General features: G+C 44.1%; 1 protein-coding gene across 3 annotated transcripts in view; it reads right to left on the bottom strand.

The window, feature by feature from the left end:
- The window catches only part of asic1b (acid-sensing (proton-gated) ion channel 1b), a 921,001-nt gene that overhangs the window by 193,998 nt on the left and 702,326 nt on the right, over positions 1-24,677 (bottom strand). Inside the window, exon 1 of one of the 3 annotated variants that reach the window (XM_063037277.1) lies at positions 17,614-18,277. The exons of the other annotated variants lie outside the window; for them this stretch is intronic. Coding sequence (XP_062893347.1) covers positions 17,614-18,159 — 546 coding nt within the window. The 5' untranslated portion in view covers positions 18,160-18,277. Of the gene's footprint in view, positions 1-17,613; positions 18,278-24,677 lie in introns of those variants that run through there. 3 annotated transcript variants of the gene reach the window in all.

Genomic DNA, 24,677 nt, shown 5'->3' with positions numbered 1-24,677 from the left:
TGCAAAAACATTTTGATGCTTTCAGTATTTGCATATCAGTAGATTTCCTAGCGGCACCTCTTTGCTTCACATATTAATGCAGAGAGTTCCGTGTTGTAAATTCTGGCTGGTAGCCAAATCTGAGCAGATCCAGAGGTGATATGTGCTGTGGATATATGTGTGTGGATTAATGGAAAGCTGATGAATGAAACTCCAGGTCATGGTATTTAGATTATAAGTACGGTCAGGATTGAATATTTTAGTTTTAGTCTTGGTTCATTACAGGGTCTTTATTATGCTTAGAGTTCAGAAAAATCAAGCACTTCCAGTTAAAGAATTTTTAAAAAATTAGTCAAAATGCTCCCAAGCCACGGAGGTAGGCAATGGCAGTTATAAAATGCTTAATCAAACAGGTAGGTTTTAAGAGAAAAAAGAAGGGTTGAATGGAACAGAGTTTTCGGAAGGGGATTCCACAGCTTGGGTGTGATATGGCCAGTGGTTTTAAATCCAGAGATGGTCCACAGACTAGAATTTTAGGAACAGGGCAATCTCAGAGCATGGGAAGGTCAGAGAAGTTGTAAACATGGGAAGTTCAGGACCATGGAAGAACTTGGGGGGAAAATGGATAAGAATTTCAACTACAGTATAAACGCAAGAGATCCTGCAGATGCTGGAAATCCAGAGCAACACACACAAAATGTTGGAGCAACTCAGCAAGTCAGGCAGCATCAATGGAAATGAGTAAACAGTCGACACTTCGGGTCAAGGCCCTTCATCAGGACTTGGATTTTAACTAGGAGCCAGTGTACAGGTTTCCCCAGCCATCCGAAGGTAGAGCATTCCTATGAAATGGTTCGTAAGCCAAAATGTCGTAAAGCAAAGAAGCAATTACCATTTATTTATATGGGAACATTTTGTCAGCATTCACAGACCCAAAAATAACCTACCAAATCATGCCAAATAACACATAAAACCTAAAATAACAGTAACATATAGTATAAGCAGGAATGATATGATAAATACACAGCCTATATGAAGTAGAAATACTTTTCCACAATCATTGCCTGAACTGTTCTCAGTAGCGAAAATCTCACGCAAGCGCTCTCCGCAGAAACACGGCGCAAGCGCTCTCCAGTAACCTTTAAGCTATGAAGCTGCCAAATCATACCAAATAACACATAAAAATACACAGCTGATATAAAGTAGAAATAAAGTACCTACAGTGTAGTATCACTTATTGGAATTGGGACAGCGCCGAGCACACTGATGGTGTGTTAGGCTGAGTCGTCGGAGTTTGGGTGGTGCAGTGGCCCCCACCCTCTGGGCAGTGAACCAATACCGATCCGCGAAGAATGCAGGGGTACAGCGGTAGCCAGGAGGCACCCAGCACATCTTTAAGAAAAAAGCCGAAATAAACATGCTAATTAATTATGTGCTGGGCGGCACCTAATTAATTAGCTTGTTTATTTTGGTTTTTTTCTTAAAGATGTGCTGTGTGCCTCCCAACTACCGCTGCATTCTCCGCGAATCGGTATCTGTCCATGGCCTGGGTGTTGGGGTGGTGGGACACTGGGGTGTCATCTCATCGTCATCTGTTTCCATTAGGACAGGTAGCTCATCTTCTCCTATCTCTGCCTGCCTCGATGTCGAAGGTCGAGGTTCGTCGTCTGATGTGGAAGGCTTGAAAAATGACAGTACAGTATGCTTGACTGCTTAGCCTCACGCATTTTTCTATCATACAGTTCTTTGTAAGCACTCAAACCATCTTGCAAATATGCCCTAAACCAACGGACCCTTTCAAAACTAAAGTCGTACTTTATCATTACTCATTCGGTTTCAATTGTTATCTTTTCCTCTTCCAATTGCATTAGCTCTTCATCTATCAGTTCTTGGTCATGGGATGCCAAAACCTCTTCAACATCATCTTCGTCAACTTCCACGAGCCAAACTCACTTTGTCCTTACTTCGTTCACCACGATCAAAACGCTTAATTATGTCTAGTTTTACGCTAAGTGTAACACCCTTACGAGCTCTTTTAGGCTTTTCTGATACCTTAGAACTCATCTTGCAAACGGCTGCTCACAGGCATGTGTTTAAGCAATGCCGGCTAGAATGCAGTCCCGAATCCGGGGGAGAGAGGCTGCTCAGAGCGCACGCTGCCTTTTTTCGTAACAGTGAAAACACCTTCTGTTAGCGAAAACAGGGAACTAATGTAGGTCTTTCGTAACAGTGAGGTTTCGTAAAGTGAACGTTCAAAAAGCGGGGGACACCTGTAGTCAAAAAGGCACAGGAATAGTGGATCAATAGAATGGGTGAAAAGACTGGCACTAATGCAAAGGAAAGGTAGAACTCCAACGGTCTGGAATAACTATAGGAAATAAAATGAGTTATCTAAGGAGAATTTAAAAAGTGATAAAATCTAAGTGTTTATTTTTCTGGGAGATGTCTGCTTGTTTTAAGAGTAATTTATGGAAGAAGACTGCTGAGTTTGCCATCTACAAATTACAGCTGGAGGACAATATTCCACATTCAAGCTTGAAAAATATAAACCACAGATTGCAAAATTAAGTTATGGGATAGTTTGAAATTGTAATCACTTGCTACACAGCTTTCACGAATGTATAAGTTCAAGTTCAAGCTTAATTGTCATTAAACCTTTCATGAAACACAAACAGATATACAAGATATGTAAAATGTACAAAACCATTCACAAGACATGCCCCACCACCTGAGCTCTCATATATTGCACCTCTGCAGTATCAGTGGCCTCTCACCAAACCTGTGGCACATTGCTCAATGACACCCTCCTGCAACCAGAATCACTGCTCAATCTATTGCTGGGAATGACTGCACTTCACTCACACTGAGACAAGACGACAGACAGGCTCGACACATTTGCAGAATGGGGCGCCAGTTTAGCAAAGCGGTTAGCATGACGCTATCGCATCTCAGGGCATCGGAGTTCAACTCTGACATCACCTGTACAGAGTCTGTACGTCCTCCCTGTGGAATGCGTGGGTTTACTCTGGGTGCTGTGGTTTCCTCCCACAGTCCCAAGATGCACCGATTGGTAGGTTAATTTGTTATTGTAAGTTGTCCCGTGATTAGGCTAGGGTTAAATTGGGGGTTGCTGGGTGGTGCGGTTTGAAGGGCTGAAAGAGTCTATTCCGTGCTATATCTCAATAAATAAATAAATAAGACATTTTGTCAATCTCAGCGGCAACGGCTCACCAGGCGTTCTGCTCAGCTGCCAAGGACCGGTCTCATGGAGCCGTTACACAGTTTGCCCAGGAGCGAAACATCGAGGACCACCTCAACAAAACAGCTCACCCTAACATCACTGAAGCCTGAGTAATTTCCGCAAATTAATGATGTTTCAAGGCAAATCTGGAGATTCCCACATCCTACTACATATCCCAAAACATGATAACTTCACTCATCCCAACACTGCATTGATTCCACAACCTACGGACTCACTTTCAAGGTCTCTATAATTCACGTCTTTAGGCATTATTTGTTTATTTATGTGTTGTGTCTTTATTTTTGGATTTGTATGGTTTGCTTTTTGCACACTGGTTGTTTGTCAGCTTCTGTGTGTAGTTTTTGAATGATTCTATTATACTGCTTTGTTCTACTGTGACTGCCCGCAAGAAAACATACTTTGATAATAAATTTGATTTGAACTTTGAAGACACTCAGATTACTTCTTCCAAGCATTCATATTGAAAAGACCACAAGATTCAGCTTTTGTGCATGCATCAGTCAAAGATCGATCAGAGAAGATTTACAAGCATGTCACCAGGGGATGCAGGGTAAGGCTAAGACTTTATTTCCTTGGAGTGTAGCAGAACTGGGGGGGGGGGGGGCTTACAGAGGTGTATAAAATTCTGAGGGATATGAACAACGCAACTCCGTCATGGACGTTGCAAACTTGGCTGTGAAAGGAGAGGAAGGATACACCAAGAAGATGGGCTATACCTGGAGACAACTTGAAAGACTGGCCCAGGACAGAGGACTCTGGTGAGCTACTGCCGATGGCCTACACCCCAGTAAAAAAAAAGGACTGATGGGGCTTAAGAAGATAGGCAATGTGCTTTCCCCCAGGGAAGGGAAAATAAAAACTGGAGTGTAAAAGTTGAAGGTGAGAGGTGAAAATTTTAAAACGAATTTAAAGGTTTTGAATCAGATTCAGATTTGGATTTATTTATCACATGTACATCAAAACACACCGTGAAACGTGCCATTTGTGTTAACAACCAACACATCCAAGGATGAGCTGGGGGCAGCCCACAAGTGTTGACACACATTCTGGCGTCAACATAGCACACTCACAATGCTTGGCAGAACATTACAGAACATAACAAAACATAACATACCAAGCAACAAGGTAGCAACTGCAAAACAAGCCCTGTTCCTCCCTTCCACCCAGGCATCACACATACACTCAATTGCCAGCAATTTCCCTGCAATTCACTCTTTCTCACATCTCCATTCTCTTTCCACACCAGGGCTAACTTAATTAATCCACCAAACAACATGTCTTTGGGATGTGACAGGAAGCTGGAGCATCTAGAGGAAACCTACCCAGTTACGGGGGGAATTGCGCAAATGCCTCACACAGGTAACTCTCTTCTCATTACTACCCTCAGGAGCCTTGGGTCCCACATCACCAGATTCAGGAACAGTTATTGCCCTGCAAACTTCAGGCTCCTGGAGCAGTATGGATAAATTCACTCACCTCAACTCTGAGCTGATTCCACAATCTACAGACTCACTTTCAAGGTTTCTAGAACACATGATCTCAGTTTATACAAAAGATTTGCTTTCTTTTGCACATTGGTTATTTTTTTTAATAAACTCTATTGCATTTCTATATTTTACTATGAATGCCTGCAAGAAAATAAATCTCAATGTAGTATATGGTGACAGTTATGTACTTTGATAATAAATTTACTTTGACTATGACGCTGGAAGTCAGGACTGAACCCCCATCTCTGGCACTGTGAGGCAGAGACTCACAGCAGCACCACTGCGTATACATCTCATTCCCCTAAACTCCAATTAGTTGGGGATGAGAGAGAGAAAAGGGATTAGTGTACATGGGTACATGATGCACACAGTAGACTGAAAAGCCTGTTTCCCCACACATCAGCCCCCTTTATCTTGGAAAACCCATTCAAAAACAAAAAATTCAAAGACAATTAAACTCCATCCTGAGTCAGGAATCAACCAAGTGAATATTCTTTGAATTGCCTCTAATATGTGGATACCCCTCTTAAAATCGGGTGACCAGAACTGTACACAGTCCTGCCGGTTTGGTCTGGCTAGTGCCCTAAGTTTGGCAGAGTTTGTTTCAGCTTTTCTGAGATGCACACCATACATTGAGACTTGGCATCCTGAGCGTGTTCTGAACAAGCAGCTGTTTTCTCATTCAATTGGAATGCAGTCTAGCCTAATTATCACACACTGTAGCTTCTCAGAAGCTTTCAATATGGCTAAAAACTGAGGATGGAGTTTAATTGTCTTTGAATTTTTTGCTTTTGAATGGGTTTTCCAAGATAATTAATTCATCTTTTTAAACTAAGCACCAGTCTCTACATGCATGTGCACAGGTACAGAGTGTTTGCTTTTTCACAGAGAAAAGAAAGACAGTGAGTTTTGCGCATGAAATAAAGGTGGAATATTCTGGAAACGGACAGTACGTCTACCAAGAAATGAGAGAGAATGCCTCTCTTCTGGGGTGTGCTTCATACTTTGGTAGCCCAGGCAAGGGTTACAATGTCAAGCTTCCTCTTTTCTTTGAGAAATTGACTTTGCAAGACCCTCCAAATCCACTGAAAGGACAAGGAAACCAACATCGGTAGCTTCTCCTGAGCTAATATCTCCAGCATTCGAGGCACTAGCTATACTCAGTTGGTTACACATTCATCACACATTCAATATCGGACTCCCTAAATCGATGGACACAAGCGATTCTGCAGATATTGGAAATCTTGAGCAACCCACACAAAACAGTGGAGGAACTAGGTGGATCAAGCAGTATCTATGGAAAGGAATAAACAGAAAATGTTTTGGGCTGAGACCCTTCATCAGGACTGGAAAGGAAGGGGGATGAAGCCAAAATAAGAAGGTGGAGGGGGGGAGGGGAAGGAGTAGGTTAACAGGTGATAGGTAACGCCAGGTGAAGAGGAAAGTGGGTGGGGGGATAGGGGATGAAGTAAGAAATTGTGAGGTGATAGGTGGAAGAGGTGAAGGGCTGAAGAAGAAGGAATCTGATAGGAAAGGGCAGTGGACCATGGAAGAATGGGAAGGAGGAGCAGCAGCATAGGGAGGTGATTGGAAGGTATAGAAAAAAGCAGGAGTGAGAGGTAACCAGAAAGGTGAATGGAAAAAGAGAGAAGGAGGGATGGGGGAGAAATTACCGGACGTTGAAGTAATCGTCGTTCATGCCGAGGGTACCAGGCTGAATACGAGTTGTTATTTCTTCAGCCTCAGTTTACCCTCATTATGACAATAGAGGAGGCTATTGACAGTCATGCCAGAATGGGAATGGGAAGTCAAATTGAAATGGGTGGCTACTGGGAAATCCCACCTGTTCTTGCAGATGGAGCGAAGGAGTTCAACAAAGCAGTCCCCCAAATTGCGTTGAGTCTCATCAGTGTAGAAGAGGCATACTGGAAGCACCAGTTACAATACAAGACACACAAAATAATAGAGGAATTGAGCAGGTCAGGCAACATCAATGGAAATGAATAGACAGTCAATGATTCGGGCTGAGATCCTTCTTCAGGATACAATAGATGACCCCAACAGACTCACAAGTGAAGTGCCACCTCACCTGAAAGGGCTGACTGGGGTACTGAATGGTGGTAAGGGGGAGAGGTGTAGGGGCTGGTGTAGCACTTCTCCCACTTGCAGGGATAAGTGCAGGAGCTCTGTCATGTGAAAAGCTTACTTGGTGGACAGAGGAAAGGATTCAAGAATGTGCTCAAAATCTCCTTGAAGAAATGCAACATTCACACTGATGAGTGGGAATCTCTGGACCATGAGTAGAGGAGACACATTCAGGTTGCCACTGAGAACTTCAATTCAATATATCGGGAACATGCAGGAGTCTAGCGTACACTCAGTGGCCACCTTATTATTAGGTATATCTGTACCTCTACAAATATCTAATCAGCCAATCATGTGCCAGCAATTCAATCCATAAATGCATGCAAACATGGTCAAGAGGTTCAGTTATCATTCAGACCAAACATCAGAATGGGGGAGAAATGTGATCTAAGTGACTTTGACCATTAAATAATTGTTGGTGCCAGATGGGGTGGTTTGAGTATCTCAAAAACTGCTGATCTCCTGGGATTTTTATGCGCAACAGTCTCTAGAGTTTACAAAGACTGGCGTGAAAAACAAAAAAAAAACATCCAGTGTGTTCTGTGGGCAAAAACCCTTGTTAATGAGAGAGGTCAGAGGAGAATCACCAGACTGTTTCAAGCTGACAGGAAGGTGACAGTAACTCAAATAATCACGCATTACAAGAGTAGTGTGCAGAAGAGCATCTCTGAATCACAATGTGTTGAACCTTGAAGTAGATGGGCTACAGCAGCAGAAGACCATGAACATACACTCAGTGGCCACTTTATTAGGTACAGGAGTTTCCTAACAAAGTGGCCAGTGAGTACAAGTGGCAGAAGGAGTGCATCCCCACCCACCAGTCCTGTCCCATCTGTGCATTTTCGATCTTATGGGGCATCTTCCTAGGGAAAAAATGCAGCAAAGAACTTTTGCCATATCTGGCAATGTACCAAATTTTCCCATGGTTATAGCCACAGCTCACTTAGGTACAATTCTGGCCTCAGAGACAGAAAGGTTTCCAGTTCAAATCCAACATCAGAGACAATCGTACAAAAAAAAAGCCAGGCTGACACTCATCTGTTGGAGGTGCCACCAATCCAAAGTCATGTCTGCTCTCTTGGGTGTATTTCAAACATAACAATACAAAGAGGGATCCAATTTTTACTCTCCAAAACAATAGTTTAAAAACATTTTTTATTTGGTGACCATCACCTGTTGCCTGTGGTTGCTTGTTCTGCATATATGACCTGCTGTGTTTCCTATGTTAAAACAAAGGCTACTTTTGAAAGCACGTTGACTGTGAAATGCTTTGCTGCATCTGAAAATGGACATGAAAACTGCTATAGAGAAGCGGAGAACGAGTAAAAAACCTCACCGTGCCAAAATTGTCAATGTCACCAGCATGACTGTTAAAAAGACAATAAAACAAAGGAGCAGAATTAGCCCCTTCAGCCCAGTGAGTCTGCTTCCCTATTCTATCATGGCTGATTTATTATCCCTCTCAACCTCATTCTCCTGCCCTCTACCTGTATCCTTTGACACCCTGACTAAGCAAGAACTTATCACCCTCCACTTTAACTATACCCAATGACTTGGCCTCCATAGCCTTCTGTAGAAATCTCTGTTCCAAAGCAAAATCCTTCGCTTCGGAGGCTGTGCTCTCTGGTCCTCAGCTCTCCATTACTGAAAACATCCTCTCCATGCCCATTCTATCTCGGCCTTTCCATATTCAGTAGTTTTCAATGAGATCCCCCTGAACTCCAGTAAGTACAGGTTCCTTAAGGTTGCCATAGTAAGGGTGGTAAAAGGGACAAGCTCCCACTACCAATTAAATCCTCCCGATAATGCCTCAAATAGCCTCTGACAACCAAGTCCAGCTCCTGGCCTTCCACATGTGGCTTAGCTACGAAGCCCTGCGAAACTGTTTCTACTGACAGGAGAAGGGGCAAAGGCGGGTTACTGGCACCTTAAAACCAGTCGCTTCAGGTAGATGGGGCTTGTCAGCCTTGGCTGGCAGCTAATCTAGGAGAAGGAAAACTCTGATCTCAAACCTCTGCTGCCTTGTGGCTATACCCACTCATGAGGAAGGCTTCAGGAGTAAACCTCAAGGGGAAAAGTCCAGAGCTGGAGTCCCTAAGGCAGTCATACATTGAGTTCAATGCTGACTGGCAACTCCTGCGACACTGCTGGTACCAAACTGTATCGGTCTCTGCTGTTCCTTTGGGTTCACCAGATGTGTGGAGAGGGGGAGTTTGCTACATGGGCAACAGCTTGCTCTCCATATTGTACTGTCCCGGCTTTTGCATATCTAGACAGCTAGGATGCAATATCCATCGTTAACTCTGACTGACTGAGGTCTTCGCTCACCCACAGGCCCAAAGTCATCAAATGCTCCTCTTACATTAACCCTTTCATTCCTGTCAACCTCTTCTGGACCATCTCCAATGCCAGCACATCCTTCCTTGGATATGGAGCCCAACCTCATAATACTTGGATTTTCAGAAGGCCTGTGACAAGGTGCCACACATAAGGCTGCTTAGCAAGATAACAGCCCATGGAATTACAAGGAAGTTACGAGCGTGGGTGGAGCATTGACTGGTCGGCAGAAAACAGAGAGTGGGAATAAAAGGATCCTATTCTGGCTGCTGCCAGTTACCAGTGGAGTTCCACAGGGGTTGGTGTTGGGACTGCTGCTTTTTACGGTGTATGTCAATGATTAGGACTACGGTATTAATGGATTTGTGGCTAAATTTGCCGATGATACAAAAAAAGGTGGAGGAGCGGGTAGTGTTAAGGAAACAGAGAGCCTGCAGAGAGACTAGTTTAGGAGAATGGGCAAAGAAGTGGCAAATGAAATACAATGTGGGAAAGTGTGTGGTCATGCACTTAGGTGGAAGAAATAAACGGGCAGACTATTATTTAGATGGGGAGAGAAAATTCAAAATGCAGAGATGCAAAGGGACTTGGGAGTCCTTGTGCAAGATACCCTGAAGGTTAACCTCCAGGTTGAGTCAGTTGTGAAGAAGGCGAATGCAATGTGGCATTCATTTCTAGAGCTATAGAACGTAAAAGCAGGGATGTGATGTTGAGGCTCTATAAGGCACTCGTGAGACCACACTTGGAGTATTGTGTGCAGTTTTGGGCTCCTCATTTTAGAAAGGATATACTGACATTGGAGAGGATTCAGAGAAGATTCACAAGAATGATTCCAGGAATGAAAGGGTTACCGTATGAGGAACGTCTGGCAGCTCTTGGACTGTACTTCCAGGAGTTCAGGAGAATGAGGGGGGAATCTCATAGAAACATTCCGAATGTTAAAAGGCCTGAACAGATTAGATATGGCAAAGTTATATCCCATGGCAGGGGATTCTAGGACAAGACGGCACAACTTCATGATTAAGTGACATCCTTTTAGAACTAAGATGCGGAGAAATTACTATAGACAGAGGGTGGTAAATCTGTGGAATCTGTGGAATTTGTTGCCATGAGCAGCTGTGGAGGCCAAGGCCATGGGTGCATTTAAGGCAGAGGTAGACAGGTTCTTGATTAGCCAGGGCATCAAAGGGTATGGGGTGAAAGAAAGCAAGAGAGTGAGGATGACTGGAAGAATTGGATCAGCCCATGATTGAATAGCGAGCAGATTTGATGGGCCGAATGGCCTACCTGTGCTCTTATATCTTATGTTCTAATACTCCACGTGTGGTCTGACCAGTGCCTTATAATGCCTCAGCATTCCATCCTTGCTTTTATATTCTAGTCCTCTTGAAATTAATACTAATATTGCATTTCCTTTCCTTACTACTGACTCAACTTATGTTACTTGTTAGAGAATCCAAGTCCCTTTGCACCACTGATCTTTGAATTTTGTCCCTTTTAGAAAATAATTTATGTTTTTATTCCTTCTACTAAAGTTCATGACCATACACTTTCCTACACTATATTCCATGTGCCATTTATTTTTCTATTCTCCTAACCTGCCCACGTCCTTCTGCAGATTCTACTTCCTTTAAACTCTCTGCCTACCTCTGTATCATCCCCAAATTTGGCCACAAAACCATCATTTAGTAAAAAGATTATATAAAACATTTAACATGATCTGTGAAGGGTTTAGTTCTCTGTAAATGGCATACATTTCTTGCAGTACATCTCCCCACACATTGCTGATAGAAGTCCCTTCACTTCTTACATCTCATTGTGATCACTGGCAAAAAAAGATTTACTTCAATTATTTGACACAAGTGTAAGGGTTTTTTTCTTTTATGTTACTGGGTAGTCTAATTAAAATGGCTTCTTTGTTATGTTATAATTGAAGTGGCTTCTTTGTTATGTTAACTGCTGAGAAAGTCCTCCCGCTAGCAGTTTGTTTGGATTATGTTACTGATAAGAGGATGAACAAACCAATTGGGATAGATGTTATTCTTTCTGTGTGTCTGTAAGTTATTGTGATGCACGGGATTTTGGGCAGAATGTGGGAGAGAGAGACAGAGGATGGACAAGGTGCTGAGTCCGCTAATGGGATCGGATCCTGCGCAGGAGTCCAAGGTCCAGGGTGTTCGGCGAGGAGAAGAGACGGAGACAGACTCGTGTGGCGTGTCTGGTCGACCACCATTGTTGGTCCCAGGCGGCAAGTCGAGGTGGTCCGAGGGGAGATGCAGGGTGAAGAAGGAGGGTCCCGAGCTCCAACTGTTTGTGCACGAAGAGATTGAACTTTGATAAGTGTGGCGCCTTTTATTTTCCTTTTATATTTTATTCTCTATTAATTATATAGTTCTAGTAATATCTGTAAACTGTAATTCATTTAATTGTATCTGGCGTATTGTCTGTTATTTGGGCGGGGTGGGGTACATCACACAGCATCCACACAAACTAATTACCCAGTTTGATGGGGCCGAGGGCTGTTTCCCTAGACGACAGCGAGCTGAGCGACCCTGAGGCTTGCCAGGGGGTTCAGCCAGACTTCCTTTTCTGGGCTTTATTACCGGGAGCCACATCAATGGAGAATGCCATTAACTTGGCTTGATTCAAAGCACACTTGCTTTTAAAGTAACCCTTTTGAAGCTGAAGTCAAAATAAAAAATCACAGTTGATGGTCATTCCTGGATTGTTAGCATTCCCATTGGAGGGGCATCATAGTTGAGCTTTGACTCTGAGCCTCTCACAAAAGGGAATCACTGGATAGTGACTGAGGTGCTCTTTTGTATAATTAGTAGTGAGGGGTGGGTGAGACCAAGTGATGGGATCATTGTTACTGCTCTAGGAAAAATTGAAGATGGTCTTTCTTTTCTGCACACACCCTTTACTTACTGCATCTGCTCCACTTGCACATCACATCTCAGTCCAGGAGAAGAGGAGCAGAGAGGAAAGTTTAATTTTCCGGACTTCTCTACCTTAAACTCGTTATTCTGATGAGTTCAAGCTCTGGGTATTCATTCTCTAGAGCTTGTTCAATCTATGACCTGATTGTGTGTGATGTCCCATACAATACCAGATAAATCTATCTCCTGGATTGCTCTGAGTTGTCTTCAGGAGATTATTGGACCATCTGCAGAGCTCAACACTATTGCAGTCTGATGCTCTTGGCGACAAAACCACCAGGAAGTTTCCTACAAAAACCATTCAGGTGGGCTGCTCTGAGGATGCTTTCAGAACTGTTTGAGCCTCATCCAAACCTCTCTTCAACATTACATCTCTCCTTCCTCTTTTCAGATGCTCCTGCCAATTTGATCAAGCATCTCTTGATACATTTGGGTGTCAAATCTGTCTTACCAATGCTCCTTTGTAGTGCCCCAGGAGGCATCATTGTATTATAAGGTGGTTTTGAAGCTCAAAGTCAAAACAACAAATCATGGACATCTAATACAAAAACTAAAATGCTGGATGCACTCAGGTAATCAGGAAGCAGCAGTGGGGAAAGGATGCAAGTTGCTGCTGGAATCTAATTCAAGACATTTTAATCATTTCCAATGTGACACCAGTCCAATTTAATTCTAAACAGTAAGCTGCAGGCCGTACCCATCAGCACGCTCGCTATACTGATTTTACTCAGTCAATACCATTAATCTTATAATAACTGCAAACACATTCTTCGTCAATATGCACGGCACCACACTACTTCTCCCAACCCCCAAGCTCAACCACAAGACAAAGAGCCAGCATCACTTTCTATGTTATCACTCCAGTCTTACTGAAATATCTTTAAAGAGTCTTATAATCTTAAAACAGATTGTGCAACAGGTTTCATGCTTGGCCAATAACAACTTCCATTTATATAGTGCCTTAATCACAGCAAAAGTATCTCAACGAGCTACATAGGAACGTCAAAGAAGAACTGATGTCAAGACACAGGTGGCCAAAGGTTTGGGCAAAGATGCAGGAATTAAAAGGAGAAAAATGGTAGAGAGGCTTAGGGAGGGGATTCCAGATCTAGCAGCTCTGGCAGCAGAAAGGGACAATTGACAATGTGGAGTGATTAGAATCTGGGATGTTTAATGGAGGAATTGGAGGTCAAGCGAAAGTATATCAAGTTCCTTTGAGTTCAAGGGATAGGCTAATGCATTTACTGTAGTCATAGAGTTAAACAGCACTGGAAATGCCCTTCATCCCAACTTGAGCATGCTGACCAAGTTACCTAACTGAGGTAGTCCCTTTTGCCTGCTTTTGGACCATACCATTCTGAACCTTTCCTATCCATCTAACTGTCCAAATGTCTTTCAAATGTTAACAATTGTACCCACCTTTACCACTCCCTCTGGCAGCTCGTTCCACCCTATGTGAAAAACATGCCCCTACAGTCCCTTTTAAATCTTACCCCTCTCGCTTTGAACATATGCCTTAAATGTTAGACTCCCTTACCCTGAAAACTGGCTATTCGCCTTATAAACCACTATTAGGTCATCCTTCAGACCGCTACACTCCAGGGTAAACAGTCACAGTCTCTCCAGCCTCACCTTAAAACCCAAACCCTCCAGTTTCAATAACATCCACATAAATCTTTTTTTTTACCCCCTCTCCAATTTAATGACATCTTTTAAAGGTGAGATGTTATCAATTATCTAAAAAAAAGCTTTGATTTTAAAGACTGGAGCTCCTACATCAGATTGGCAGTTGCTCCAAGCTATATTACTGGATTCCATTCTCTCCGCAGAATAACAGAAACCCACGGTGGCCAAAGGACTATTGTATATAATAAAATTTATTTAAACAAAAGATCTCTGTGTTGTTACTCTCTGCAATACTCCCCAGGAGAAAAACGACAAGGCAGTGGCAGATAAAAGACTAAGGCAGTCCCTGTTAGCAATTAGCTGTGACTAATCTTCTTCACAATGCGGGGGATTGGAGCTTGTAGCCTTCTCTATACAGTATTCTGATGTTAATGCAGTAACACAGTTAGTCCAACATCTCCAAGGCAAATTCATAACAGTTTGGGTGTCCATGGTGAGTGTGAGCGAAGGGTGTATTTTACTGGGCTTTAAATGGGTAATGAAGCAATATCACTGGTGTTATTATTCAGATATTATGAGGACTACAATGTTTTAAGCATGTGACAAGTTAGATTCCAAACTGTTTAAGAGAATGAAACAAAAAAAAAACTTGCAATTCTATATCAAATTTCTGGAGTTTATGGAGCACTTCACAGCTAAGTCAAAGACTTCAAAGTGTTCTTAGTGTGTTGGGTAAATTAAACCATAGGACGTGGGCATTACTGACCAGACCAGCACCTATTTCCTGTCACCAATTGCATCTCGAGCCAGTTTTCTCTGAGCTCAGGTGAGATGCGTATTCAAACAGAGGGCTGAGAAAGCATTGAGCACCTCCTTGAAGCAAATGTCAAGAAGTGCAACATCACCACCAATTCAAAGGGCAACACTGCTCAGAACAGCCCTGAATGGATGAAGAATCTATTGTAAAGATCACAGCAACTTGGAAAATGGCAGATGCTGGTCCATGATTTCTTTTAACATGGAGTGTCGGTTCACAATAGCTACTGCATAATATTGAAGGTAAGGTCTTTGCCCAATGGCAGGGCAGTCCAAGACTACTAGATGCTAGGTTCTCCTTAGTACCTCAAAACCAGACATAGCAAAAGGAAATGGAAAAGTGAAAATGACAGCAATGATATACTGATGACCAGTATATACTGAAGACCAGAGCAACAACCAACTCCTACCTATCACATTCAGAAATATATAATCAAGTTGCAACAGTCAACCAATCTTGGATCAGCCTCATTGACCACCTTCTGGCCCACAGATAAAATATTCCATGGAAGATAATCAGCTTTGGCCATGAAGGTTTGCCAATGAAGAAAGTTCTTTTTTAATTTCAAAAATATTACTTTATTCACAAAACTTGCAAATATGATACATACACGTCACTTTTGTCAGTACAAACCACATCATTCCACTTACATCACACCAACAGGAGCTCAAATTTCCTTTACATATATCTCTTGAGTAAATAGTCCTAGGATGTTTTATTTCAGTCATGGGTTCCAGCCTCAGAGCACAATGGTGGGTGGACCCCTACACCGTGACCCTTTGCTGTGGTTGCACCAGGTTTCACCGTGGTTCTGGATCTTGGAATATGCCAGCTTGTAATATTTGGTCATGGACAGCTCCATGCGCTGGAAGACCAGATAGTTTCAGCCAAATTGGAAGGCACCTTCACAAGCTGGTCAATGATCATCTCAGAAAACTGTGAATAATTCCTACAGCATAGTCCCGTGTTATGTGACTGCTTGGAATGAGACTCAAAAAAGGCCTACTGTATTTCTTTCCATACCTATTTAGCAAATGATAACCTCATCACCAGTGAAATCACCTGAAGGGCTGCATAGAGTGGTTCTGAGGCTTTAGCTGTCAGTTAAGGATCTGACAGGGAGGCCTTTCTCCCCACCAGCCAAATAAGGTCTTTGGTTGTGAGTTCTGATGATGAGGCTTCCCAACAGCTGAATGTGACTCAAGGAACCAACTGAATCCACCATCTCCTGCTCTCACAGAGCTTTGAGGCCATTCCATTCATATCACTCCCTGACTGAGCTGTGGTCAAATATGTTTTCCTGCACAACTTTTCTACGAGAGGCAGGTGGTACAGCACAGTCCAGCTAAGTGGAATGTTCCACGGCATCCTTAACAAAATCAGGGACAGATAGAGCCTCAGAACACAGTGACATATGGCATTTGGGTAACATGCAAAGGTGGACATCAGGATTCGGGCAAGATTAGGGACACTTTTCGCTCTCTTGCTCTAGAGATCTGTACACTGGTCTGAATGAATGCTAAAGTAACTCAGGTATCTATTGCAGTGAGGGTACAGGGAATAGGCCACACTTACACCAGAGATGATGATCTCTGAGGACAGTCAAGAAAGAGTCAATGACATTGTTTGCTTTGGGTCTGCAGTCATATATGGGTCAGACATGGCATGGGTGGAAAATGAATCAGATAACTTTTAACAACAATCCAATATGTAAATGTCATCACAGTTGATGCAATTTGTTGTGCCAGATTAATTAATAAATATTTCATTTCCCAGCTGCAGTAACCAGATTTGAACATGTCACTGAAGGGACAACCCTGTGTTATCCCAGTTAATATCACCACAGAGCTACTACACCCTACGAGGTCAGTTTCTTTGATGCGTATACATAAAATCAGCACATTACAAGACAATACTGTAAGATGAGATAAGCAATAATAAATTACTAGAACGCAACATTTTTTGGAAAAAAAGAGTTGATTGAAATCGCTTAGAGAAAATGGTAAAGTTGTTCAAGGTTCTGAACATATGTGCTCCTTTGCTTGTATTAAGACAAGACCATAAGCTATAGTTGCAGAATTAGGCCATTTGGCCCATCGAGTCTGCTCTGCCATTTCATCATGGCTGATCCATTTTCCCTCTCAGACCCAATCTCCTGCCTTCACCTTGAATCCCTTCATGCCCTGACTAATCAAGAATCTATCAACCTCTGCTTTAAATATACATAAAAATTTGGTCTCTGCAGCTGCCTGTGGCAAAGAATTCCACAGATTCGCCATTCTCTCACTAAAGTAATTCCTCATCCTCATTCTAAAAGGACACCTCTCTCTTCTGAGGCTATGTTCTCTGGTCTTGGACTCACCCACCAGGGGAAACATTTTCTATCTGCCCTCATTAACCAATCAACTCGATGGCTGTTATAACTTATCCCCAGAATAATCCTGGCTTCACCTTATCACAGAATTCCATTTTGTCTTACCTATACATCCATCACCCTCTCTGCAACTGAAAAGGAGGGAATGGACGCCTTTTTACCACAGCTTGCTTCCCCTCTTTTCCAGTTCTGACCAAAGGTCTTGGACCTGAAACATTAACTCTTTTTTTCCCACAGATGCTGCCTAACTTGCTGAGTGTTTCTAGCGCTTGTTTTTATTTCAGATGTCAGGCACCTACAGTTACGTTTTGATTTTCATGCAATAAATCTCTTGAGGTGTATTAAGAATTTGAATGTACTTTGTTGTAGCATGCCTAATATGACACAATACAGCAAACTACCCACTTTTGTGTCCTTCAATGGACTACAGAGAGAAAGACTTCACAGACTGGGAGAGTCTGTGGATAAAGCATCCGTGTGGAGGCTTCAAAGGATAAAGGAATGAAAGCTCAGAGGCAGGTCAGTGGAAACAAATTTGAGCCAACAGAACTGTTTTGACTTTGACATCCCCAACGCACGTCCAACCCCTGACAAACACAGGGAAACAAGCCAAGCAGAATAAAGGTATATATAAAACCAGAACTCACGGTTGTAAAATTCTGTGGTCCGCACAGCCGCCCCTGGAACCTACAGTCAAGGACCATGTCTTCGATTTGGTGACCTAGGCGATTGAGAAGTTGGAACATGGCACTCTCGGTTGCTCGTGGGGGCAAGAAGTGAGAGAAATCCAGCAACTTTTCTACCCACTTCCATCGCTTGTCCTTGAGGATTTCGAGAACATTGGGGTTTACGCTGTGGCTCTTGTTCAGCAGCCCCAGCCAGTGGCCAGTCAGGTAGATGTCCGACTTCGTCATCCTTCGCAGAACCAGCATGTTGTTGTTACAAATGGTGACAGCTGGGAATGAGAGGTTCTTAGCCCAGATCATGTGCAGTTTGGTATGGACTGGCGAGGACAACAGGTACCTGATCCGATTGGAGGACCAGGTGCACAGGAGCCCCAATGAGACAATTAGAGCCAGAAGCCACAGCGCCCGCCGCTGATATGAGAGACGCTTGCAGGAAATGTACCTGATGCCATGTAATTTGGTGTGCTCCAGAAATGGCTGGGTGATTTCGTGCAGGGAATGGTCCATGCTGGTGTTAGCTACATCAGTTCAGCATCATCATTGCTCAAGTCCTTTCTACCTTGCAGTAGTAAAGAGTGCTTGCACGCTTCTCTCTGGCAGGATGCACTGTGCATACATGCTCCTGCTGAGTGACTGAACAGCCTCCACCTCAGCTACAGAGATGGGGAAGCACACTGACCGAGTAGAGGTACCTGCGTGGACCGCTCCTATCCTCTCTCAAATGCCCACGACAGGTATCCCATCCCGCACTGTTCTTTGGGACGCACCCCTCGCTCCTCCGACAGGCTGCTTTTGCAGAAACACTGATCTGAAAGGGCAGCATCAGAAAACAGCAGCTCCCTCTGTCAACCAAGTCCTGCACCAGCCCCGGCCAGACAGACCGGAGCGGGCGGCAAAACTGGGAGGAGACAGGCTACCGGCCAATTAAAGGTACTAACTAACACGACGCTCGCCAGTGCTTCGAACTCGCTGGGGTGAAGGACTGGAACTCTGCGGCGTAAAAGGTGTTAAATAAACAGTGATCGAGGCACGCCGTTGAAAGGCCGCTCAAATAAACTCAAGTGAGTCAGTGCACACTGTGGCAGCAAACCCTCCTATTAACCCATTCCTTCCTGCAGTGCTCAGCTACTTGCCAGAATCCTGATCATTCTTGGAGCCAAACGCGCCTTGCGAATGCAGGAATCCCTGACAGCAACATCTCAGCGCCACGGCGCATCTTAATTTCTTCGGACTGCACTGTACACTGCACACTTTCACAACATGACTGCATTTTAAATTCAAGGTATGCGCTGAGAATCTCGAAATATGTCTTTGTTTTTGCACTAAGGTCTTGTTTTTGCGGTTTCCCCCTCTTTCTTCACCGTTTTGTATAATTCATGATTATTTATGTTCTGCCTGTGTGCTGTCTCCGCCGACGTGCCTGTGAAGCTGCTGCAAGCGAGTTTGTCAGTGTACCTGTCCTCGTGCACATGACAATAAACTCGACTTGACTTGATGCTTTGCTACGACTCATTGGTCATACGCGGAGTTTAATTTACATTAGATCGACACACCACTGATGGCTGAAGCCAGAAAGTGCTGTCGATCTGTCCTGGTTCCGACCCTGTACTATATGCTGTGGCAACAGGGGTCTCCAACTGGGCCAGAAGTGAGGAGATGGCGGGGAGGGGGAGGCACTTATAGTGACGCCTCTGTAGAAAGGACAAAATTAAGTCAGGCTGTGAAACGCCATTTCAGCAAGGTGAGCGGATCAGCCCTGTCAGTTCCTTCGACTACAAAGCGGCATAGATGGGCAAGAAAGTCGACATGGTGGGCTGAAGGGCCGTACCGCACTACGACAGCGGAGAGAGAAGAAAAGGCAGAATCTGGAATCTGGAGCGAAGAAAAAAGAAACACACAACTGCTGCAGGAAGTCGGCGGGCCAGGCGGCAGCTGTGGTTGGAAATGGAGAGTTGACATTTTGGGTCGACACCCTTCATCTGGAGTGAAAGGGAGAGGGGAGATGGTCGGTATTAAGAGGTGAGGGGAAGGGGGGGCAGATAATCCAGAAAAGAAGGGGAGAGTGGAGATAGTGACAGAGGCTGGGAGGGGAGAGGTGAAGGTGATTGGAAAGGAAGGTGGAGCATGGAACCAAATTGTGGAGGTGGGAAGGGCAGATGGGAACAGTGGGGGAGGGGACCCAGTGGGAGGGGTGTGTGGGTGACGGACAGATGGAGTGGGTGGGGGAGCGGACCCAGTGGGAGGAGTGTGTGGGTGATGGACAGATGGAGTGGGTGGGGGAGGGGACCCAGTGGGAGGGGTGTGTGGGTGACGGACAGATGGAGTGGGTGGGGGAGGGGGCCCAGTGCGAGGGGTGTGTGGGTAATGGACAGATGGAGTGGGTGGGGGAGGGGACCCAGTGGGAGGGGTGTGTGGGTGACGGACAGATGGAGTGGGTGGGGGAGGGGGCCCAGTGCGAGGGGTGTGTGGGTAATGGACAGATGGAGTGGATGGGGGAGGGGGCCCAGTGGGAGGGGTGTGTGGGTAATGGACAGATGGAGTGAGTGGAGGAGGGGAAAGGAATGGGGTGATGGAGGCTGGGGTTGGTGTAGGAGGAACTAGTGCTGTTCCTCTCGTTTGTGTTTGGCCTTACTTTGCAGGACAGCACTGAATTCGGTAGGGATTTTCTTACTGTTTGAGATGTTTTGAGTGGTCCTGTCCCTTGCCATAAGCTGCCTTGGCAGCAGCCAGAGAATGAGGCCACAATGTGGTAATGCCAATGCTGCCCCTATCAGTGAGGCTCTACCCCAGAAATGGAGTCTCACAGGATTTCCTCCACAACCTGTCAGTGCAGCAAGGACTGAGGAACAATCCTTTCCCCCAGAGGGAGTGTTTGGAATAGGGAACACACTGTCTGAAGGTGTGGTGGAGACAGACACTCTCGCAGCATTTGAAGTGGGTAGCACAGCGGTAGAACTTGTAGAGCCCCAGTGACCTAGTTTGTATGTACTCCTTGTAACATGCTCCTGTTTCCACACACATCCCAAAGATGTCGGTGGGTTAATTGGCCACTGTAAATTGTTCCTAGTGTGTGGGTGAGCGGTGGAATCTGTGGGGAGTGCATTGGAATGTGGGGGAATAAAATAGTATTAGTGTAAATGGATGCTTGATGGTCTGCATGGGTTGGCCATAGGGCCTGCTTCCTTGTTGTACCACACTCTGATTCTTTAATATTTAGTCAAGTACTTGAAACACCACAACATAGAACGCTCTGGGGCAAGTGCCAGAAAGCGGGATAAGTAGACAGGTGAAAATCAAGGAATGTTGGATAGGAGCAGATGGTATGGGAAAGTATTTAATTGGACAAGGGGAATTATGATGGTATTAGGTAGGAACTTGAGAGTGTAAATTGGGAACAGATATGCTCAGGGAAATGCACAAAAGAAGTGTGGAGGTTGTTTATGAAGCACTTGCATGGGGTTCTGGATCGGTTTGTCCCATTCAGGCAGGCAAAGGATGGCAGGGTGAAGGAACCATAGTTGACAAGAGAAGTGGAACATCTAGACAATAGGAAGCAAGGATGCGACCGGGATCTTGAGAGTTACAGGGTAGCTTGAAAGGAGCTAAAGAGCTAGAAGGGGACATGAGAAGACTTTGGCAAGTAGGATTAAGGAAAACTTCAAGGTGTTCTGCATGTACATAAAAAACAGGAGGATGACTCGAGTGAGGGTAGGTCCGATCAGATATAAAAGAGGAAACATTCACCTAGAGTTATAGGAGATAGGGTAAGTCCTTGGTGAATACTTTGCACCAGTGAGAGGGACCTTGACGAATGTGAGGTTAGCTTAGAACATGCTGACGCCTGGAACGAGGATATGCTGGAACGTTAAAAAAATATTAAGATAGCTAAGTCTCTGGGGCCAGATGGGATATACTCCATGTTACTAAGGGAACCTCCAAGTGGACCACATCCTTGTTGTAGGGTTTGAAGGCTTGAATGCCTCAAAGACCCAGAGTGCTATGTTGGCTAGAATCAGGGCTTTGTGTTTTGGTTCATGGCAGGGTCACCTATGTCAAACAGGTCAAGGCTAGAGGCCAGACTAAGCGTAGTCCACTGATCCTCCAGGTTTTGGGGTTCAGCTCAGGGCTAACAACCTTACCTGGTAAAACAAAAAAATTGTTGCGGAAACAGCAATGAAGAATCCTTCTACGTCTGAGCTTGCTGGTATTCCTGAGTCTCCTCCCGGAACTTGCATGACTGACACTAATGAAAACTGAGAGGAAGCTACTGACATGATGAAGGAAGCCCTGAACACTGCTAGAGATGGAGGACCTTAATTGCTGCCCTAAACACCAGTAGTGTAACAAGTAGTATTAAGTACTATGGGAAGTGAGGGAAGAGATTCCTGCGCCTTTGGAGATGATCTTTGTATTCTCACTACCCACAGAGGTACTACCAGCTGATTGGGTGGCAAATGTATTCCTTTGTTAAAGAAAGATAATAGGGATAATCTGGGGAATTATAAACCAGTGAGTCTTGTGTCAGTGGTGGGCAAACTATCGGAGAGAATTCTTAGAGACAGGATTTATGAGGATTTATGAGCATTTAGAGAAGCATAGTCCAATTAGGGATAGTCAACCTGGCTTTGTGAAGAGTAGGCCATACCTCGTGAACTTGAATGAATTATTTGAGGAAGTGACAAAACATATTGATGAAGCTAGAGCAGTAGATGTGGTGTATATGGATTTTAGTAAGGCATTTCATAAGGTTCCCCATGGTAGGTTCATTGGATGAAAGAAAAATGGAGGGCTGTGGGGGAGGGAAAGTGTTAGAATGATTTTTGAGTAGATCAAAGGGGCAGCACAACATTAAGGGCTGGAGGGCCTGTACTGTTCTATGTTCTACTTCTATACAGTATGACTCTGACTGCTATAACAGTCCCATGGAAATGCAAGGCAATGCCTCCTCTGTGTCACCCAACCCTTGTGTTTCAGTTTTGGCATAGTGCTTCATGACACTTTAATTTTCTCTGGCAATTGAGGGACAGTTTCCTGTCCAGCGGAACTTGATTCAGGTGGCTCCAACTCACAGCACATTGGACTCCCATAGGCAACAGATAAAAATTCATCTTGATTTGTTATCTTTACCTGGGAACTGTTTTATTTTGTAAACATTCCATTCTTTAAACTTACTGAAGTATTATTTTTCTCTCCAAGGCCACCCTGCTTTTATATAGCACCTCCATTGTAATAAGCCCCCCAGCACCCCACCCAGGCACTTCAGAGCAAAGTTACTAAACAAGCATAAGGCACTGAGCTTTTTGGGACAGATAAGCAAAAGTTTGGTCAAAGGGGTTGTGTTGAAAGTGTCTCAAAGAAGGAAAGCGACAAGTGGAGAGGTTTCATCATCATCATGTGCCATGTTGTATGATGTAGGTGATCATGGTCTTGACCATGACTGTTCTTGGCAAATTTTTCTATAGAGGTGGTTTGCCATTTCCTTCTTCTAGGCAGTCTCTTTACATGACGGGTGACCCCAGCCATTATCAATGCCCTTCAGAGACTGTCTGTCTGGTGTCAGTGGTTGCATAACCAGGACTTGTGATATGTACCAGCTACTCATACGACCATCCACCACCTGCTCCCAAGGCTTCACAAGACCCTGATTTTGGGGTGGGGGGGGTGGCACTAAGCAGGTGCTATACCTTGCCCAAGGGTGGCCTGCAGACTGAGGGAAGGTGCACCTTACAGTTCCTTTGGTAGAGACGTATCTCCACCCTGCCACCCAGAGAGGTTTAAAATAGTTAAAGGCATAGCTACCAATAATGGAGTGCTAATAATCAGCATTATGTTGAGGCCAGCACAGAACTGTTTCAAGTTCAGGACCAATGTTAGCAAAACACATGAATTAAAATAGAATGCAAGGTGAGGGTAAGGAGATCAATGGTTAAACTGATAAAGCAGGGAGAATGAAAAGAGAACCCAGAAGCAAGGAGAAGGTGGGCTGGGGAACCACCTTGAACTCTGAATGAAGGATAGCTCAGATATTCAACATCATCTGCCAACAACCAGGAATGAAAAAGACATTGACTGAACTCACATATTGAAAACAATGTGGATATAATAGGAGTAAAAAAGATCAAATGGAGCATTCTGGAGCACATATGCCAACAACAAATGATCCATCTGTCTCTGCCTAGATTGCTAATGCATTGTGTGATTGTTATCAACAGCTTGTGACTTGCTAATTATGTCAAGCTCTCAACTCCTATAAATTGGATTTCAAATAATAACTGGGTATTTATGCTACCATATTTTTTATTTTATGAGTTACTAAGGGGCATTAGATGCTTTTAGACAAGACAGGATCCTCTTTAATCATGTTGATGGCACCTTGCTGATGTAACCATTCATTAGTTCCAAGTTAACAGCAGAACGTTCAACTGTAACAAGCATCACGCTCACACCATCTTTCACCTTGTGACAGGAGTCGTTGATTAACAAGTGGACGAAAATCTTGTGATTTTTCCCTTCTCAGTTATTCACTTGATTAAAATTATTGATCCACTGAGGTAGCCATTTTAGGATGTGTGTGGCATTGGTAAGGTAAGCATTTATTGCCCATCCTTAATTGTCCTTGAGAAAGTGGGGGTGAACTGTCTTACTGCACTACTGCGTCCTTCTGGTGATGGTGCTCCCAGTGCTGTAGGGAGGGAGTTCCCGCATTTATAGCTCCTGATAGGAGTTATATACAAGCCTCTGCACAGTAGCCAGGATGTGGGGTACAAGAGATAGAAAATACATGTAAAAAAGGGGTCATGGGGGATTTCAATATGAAAGTAAATTGGGGAAATCAGCTTGCTGCTGGATTCCAAGGGAGAGAGAATCTGTAGAATGCCTATGTAATGGCTTTTTAGAGCAGCTTATAGTTGAGCCCACCGGGAAAAGGCAATTCCGGATTGTGGTTTGTGTAATGAACTACTGTAAATTTGATTAGGGAGCCTACGATAAAGGAACCCTTAGAGGCAATGATCATAATATGATAG

Source organism: Mobula hypostoma, chromosome X1 (assembly GCF_963921235.1).
Source record: "Mobula hypostoma chromosome X1, sMobHyp1.1, whole genome shotgun sequence".
Lineage (NCBI taxonomy): Eukaryota > Metazoa > Chordata > Chondrichthyes > Myliobatiformes > Myliobatidae > Mobula > Mobula hypostoma.
This window is presented reverse-complemented; position numbering and strand designations above follow the sequence as displayed.